The sequence below is a fragment of the Solanum dulcamara genome, chromosome 11 (assembly GCF_947179165.1).
Source record: "Solanum dulcamara chromosome 11, daSolDulc1.2, whole genome shotgun sequence".
Lineage (NCBI taxonomy): Eukaryota > Viridiplantae > Streptophyta > Magnoliopsida > Solanales > Solanaceae > Solanum > Solanum dulcamara.
This window is the reverse complement of record NC_077247.1, coordinates 49,453,882-49,458,648: the sequence shown is the minus strand read 5'-3', so window position 1 is coordinate 49,458,648 and position 4,767 is coordinate 49,453,882. Positions and strand designations below refer to the sequence as shown.

Sequence of the window (4,767 nt, the reverse complement as noted above, 5' to 3'; positions counted from 1 at the left end):
TCTTCTATTTTAAACATATCAAAAAAATAATTAGAATTAAAGAGTTTTCTAAAAAAAAAAGAAATTTTATTTTAGAAATGAGCAAAAAAGTAGGATAAATAAATGAAAACGAACAGGGTATATACTAATTTAAAGTAGGAAGCTAGTATAATTATACGTAAAGTAGCAAAATAAAATAATAGTGAGACAATTCGATCCAAAATTCCTTTTATCTTTTGTTGTCATATTTTAATTATATTATATGCCCCTGATCTCTCTCCTTTGCTTTTGTCTAGTCATCTTCTCTCTTTTTTACAATGTCAACCAGATTCCGGTAGTTTCTCCACCCCCACCCCCCTCCCCACCCCTATATACTGAATATATATATATATATATATGTGTGTGTGTGTGTATAAGTACAACTCTCAGTTCATAAATTCAGTTTCATGTAATACAAAAACACAAGTACTACGACTACTCGAGCTTTTCAAGGAGAAGAAGAGAGCAAAGAAATATAGTTTTAATTATTTACTAGTGGACGGGAAAAAATAGGTTATGGCTGATGAATATGAAGCAGGTGTTTGTGGAGGAAACTGGTGGAATTCAAGTAGAAGTATATTTGGTTCATCACTATGTGCATCTTCAGTTCCTTTAGGGAACTCCAATTTTGCATGGACAAATGATCACTTGTTGGATATGAAATCCACCTGCAGGTCTAATGATGAATCTGGTAATTCTGATGAATCTGTTGTTCTTCAAGAATTACCCAAACATGATTCCACTCTACAAATCTTGGGTATTGGCCTTAATTCTTCATCAACATCAGATAATTGGAATCACACCTTGATGTAAGCTATTTTATTATTATTTTTAGTCTAAGTTGTATAATATTTGTCTGAGATTAGCTTATATGAAGTGAGTGAGAATTTATACGGCCGACCCTAAAGTCGTACTAGTTATTGTTGTGAGATGGAGAAAAAAAGGGAATAAAGGAGATGTTCTTTCATTTCTATGGGGAAAAAAAGGGTTTCTCTATAAAGGCTCAAAGAAGTCAATTTTGTTGTTTTTTCGTTGATAAAAGTTTGTAACTTTTTTCTTTTCTTTTCGTGAAATTATATGTGCAGGCATGGAAATGATAGAGGTGAAAGCAATTATCCTTCAATACTACAAGAAGACCTAAATTCAAGCATGAATTACCAACAAGAAAGTGGGGTTGATTGTTCAAGCAATTCATTTAAACAAGATTTCACTTTAGGCATGAATCAGCCAATCACTAGCTCAACTAATAGTACTGATGATCAATCCACTAATACTATGATTTCTTCAACCTTTCCAATGAATAATTCTCCTTTCTCTAATTATCCTTCAGCTTTACTTCAAACTTTATTTGATAATGATCCTCCTCCTCAACAACAATTACAACAATCTTTGTTTGCTACTAATAACAACCAACCAATGAATTTCCCAACATCATCCTTAAACTATAGGCCAGATTTGAATGACTTTTCACCTTCTTTGCCTAAATTCCCTAATTCCTTGTTGATACCAAGACAAAGTACACCTTCTGATCATTTTCCAAATTACTCTATTAATGCTACAGCCTCCTCTCTCTACAATACTTCATCAGCCACATCCTTAAACAATATGCGCGGTAATCTTTTGCCTTCGATGCATCCACAATTGCTCCAGTCATCAACATTTAACCAGAAAACTAGAGTTCCTAACGGTACTTCTAAGGTAATTAATACATGACAATTTAAGTTACATACACACAAATATAAATATTTTTTGCACTATCAGTAGTACAATTAACTTGTGATTATAGTATTTAAGTTTTATTCACTGACGGTCTAAAAACTATTTATACAATCAGATTACTTAGAAGGTACGTCATCATAGACAAATTATACTTGGTTACTCGATAAAATTGGTACTTTTTTATAGTTGGACATGTTGCTAGGTCTTTTTTTCTTCTTCTAGGGATTAAATGATTAAGCATTTGTTTGTTACGAAATTTTCAGTGTAAAGTTGAAGAATTAAGAGAATCGAGAGTTGCTAAGAAAAGTGGGAATAATGAGGCAGCATTGAAGAGGGCAAGAATAGAGACACCATCACCATTGCCAACTTTTAAGGTAAAGGACATATCTATGTAATCTAACTTTAGACTAAAGATGGAAGCTTTTTCTTTTAGTAAGTAAAATGATTGCTTTGTCCAAAGAAATGGATGAGAATTTTTCAGCTTTTTGTTATCATCAGGTCAGAAAAGAGAAGTTGGGGGACCGGATTACTGCTCTCCAGCAATTGGTTTCACCTTTCGGAAAGGTAATTTTTTGGATTTTTTCAAAGAGAAAAAATATCATCTTTTTAATTAATTATTCTAAATTTTAATTAATTTGTTTTTTCAGACTGATACAGCTTCAGTTCTTCATGAAGCTATTGAGTACATCAAATTTCTCCATGATCAAGTCAATGTACGTTAATTACTCAAATTAATTAACACACTAAATAATGAATCAAGAAATTTCAAAGTAAACTTACATTTTTATTTTTATTTCAGGTTCTTAGTACTCCTTATTTGAAAAATGGATCAACCTCTCAACACCAACAGGTAAAACATCTACTATAAATTAAAACGTGCTAGCTCCTACTTATTAAATGACGCGCACTATATTTTTGTGGCAAGTAGTATGTCCTGTTATTAATTTCATGACATGTATTTATCTTTTAACTGACTTGATATTGTAAAAATGACAAGTTTTAATAAATTATTATTTGCAGAATGTTGATACGGTTAAGGAAGAAGATTTGAGGAGCCGAGGATTGTGCCTCGTACCGATATCGAGTACTTTCCCCGTAGCAACTGAAAGTAGTACAGATTTTTGGACTCCAAATTTTGGTGGTACGTTCAGGTAGAGACTTGAAATGAGTAAGGAGAAGCTGGAGAGGGAAGAAGTGATTTAATTTTAGGTAATTTGTTAAAGATAATTGAAGAAAAGGGAAAGTGAGTATTCAAAGGAAGACAGCCAATGCTGGGCCAAATCTACAGGCAGAATGATGTGTTGGTAGGCTAAGTACATGATTATAGAGGAACGGATAATTAAATGTAGTGCTGTAATGACACTAATTAATTAATAATCTGCAGGGATTAGGAACAGGAACAGGTGCTAAATTTAGCTGAGACTACTTTATTTAACATTTGTGTTTATTTTGTTGGTTGGGCTGAATTTAGCACATCATAAGGAACATTTTGTTCCTGTTTCTATATTTATATTTAAAATGTTCGTATGAGTTATCATGACTTGTCTCTCTCTTTTTTCTTTTTGTTGTTTTTTCCTTCCCTTTACCTTCAAATTTGAGTGTAGACAAAAAAGAAATATTAAGTAATTATTTTAGTGATAGAATTATCTGATAATGATTATTGAAGAGATCAAGAGTGAGAGATAGCAGATGATGTTAGTTGAGATGTGCGCGTATTAACACAAACATCAGAATTATAAAGAAATAAATTAAGACAAATAGAAATGATGAGAAATAGAGGAATGTTTTGGGATTTTAAAGAAAAATGCATAGCTTTTGATTTGTTTAGAATTTGTTATGTGTGTAGTGGAAGTCAGAGGGGAGTCCCACTGATTATACTTTTAGGCTAATGTCTGAGAATTCTTGTTTTCCAGGTAGTGGGTCGGGTCGGCCATAACCCACTATTTATAACTATTTTTATGTGATTCAAATTGTCTTGGCGGCCAAACCTACACCCTCCACCCCAAAAAAAGTAAAAATTAAAAATAAAAAACCGTGGCCTACACCAAACTTAAAACCCTACTTGAACTGCCATGGAATATGGAAAGTCTTATTAATTTAATCTATTTATTACTATAATTGTTTGGTGCATTAATTATTTCCTTTCTTTTAGCTAGATTAGGTTTAGCCTTTAAGTTTTCTTGTCATATTCTAAACACATAATTCATCTTTAAATTTTTTAGAAGAAATACTCCCTCCGTCCCGCTTTAATCGTTATGATGAGGTTTTATACAACCCTTAAGAAAATATTAATTAAAAGTGTTATTTGACTAATATACCTTTATTAATTCTTTAATCTTTATATATTTACATACTTCTTAATTCTAGAATAATTAATGCTGAGATCAAAGTTGGAAAAAAATAATTAATTCTCTTGTAATTGTTTATACTATTTTTGGACAAGTATTGTTAGTATTCAATTATACATGACAACTAATATGGGACGAAGAGAGTATTACAAGTCCATTTTTCCCATCTAGACGGAACGATTTAACGTCTTCTCTTACTTTATATATTCTGCATGACTCAAATCTCCAATCTATCTACTTTAAGTCCTTTATTATGTGTAAAATTGATGTTTATTTTTACTTATTCAATTTAGAAAATGAAGAGTTAATTTATCACTTACTTCCTAATTGACCCCTCTTATTAACAATATTCATTTTCCAATGCATTTTTTAAAATATTGAATTTATTATATTCAAAGAGTGATATTATAAAATTTTATTTGTTGTTGTGTGTCACGTCAATACTGAACAAGTAAAAAATGGATAGAGGAGGTAATTGGTATTAGAGATTTTTAATAAAAAATAGAGCAATTCTCACTCGCAGTATTAATTCATTTTCTTATAAATTAGTCAATCATATATTTAAAGAACTTATCTTCCTCTGAAAAATAAATAAATTGGGGTGGAGGTGTGAGGAAAATTAGACGATAAATAAGCAAACATGTTTGGTTCTTAGTTTTTTCTTTTGTGTGTGGTGTTCAAT

The 4,767-nt window shown here is 31.1% G+C and overlaps 1 protein-coding gene across 1 annotated transcript; it reads left to right on the top strand.

Annotated features, from left to right (window-relative positions):
* The first annotated feature begins 235 nt into the window (after positions 1–235).
* On the top strand, positions 236–3,277 carry LOC129874473 (transcription factor bHLH112). Its single transcript, XM_055949761.1, has 7 exons — positions 236–827; positions 1,104–1,716; positions 2,001–2,111; positions 2,236–2,301; positions 2,385–2,450; positions 2,537–2,587; positions 2,758–3,277. The coding sequence occupies exons 1-7, from the start codon at positions 535–537 to the stop codon at positions 2,890–2,892; spliced, it is 1,335 nt and encodes a 444-aa protein (XP_055805736.1). The 5' UTR covers positions 236–534; the 3' UTR covers positions 2,893–3,277.
* The last annotated feature ends 1,490 nt before the right edge of the window (positions 3,278–4,767 follow it).

What these genes read in the sequence shown, in the direction of transcription:
- LOC129874473 (XM_055949761.1), top strand. Translation starts at nt 535, where the DNA reads ATGGCTGATGAATATGAAGCAGGTGTTTGTGGAGGAAACTGGTGGAAT. An exon ending in CACCATTGCCAACTTTTAAG is followed by an intron (nt 2,112 to 2,235) that starts GTAAAGGACATA and finishes TGTTATCATCAG; the next exon opens with GTCAGAAAAGAGAAGTTGGG. An exon ending in TGGTTTCACCTTTCGGAAAG is followed by an intron (nt 2,302 to 2,384) that starts GTAATTTTTTGG and finishes TTGTTTTTTCAG; the next exon opens with ACTGATACAGCTTCAGTTCT.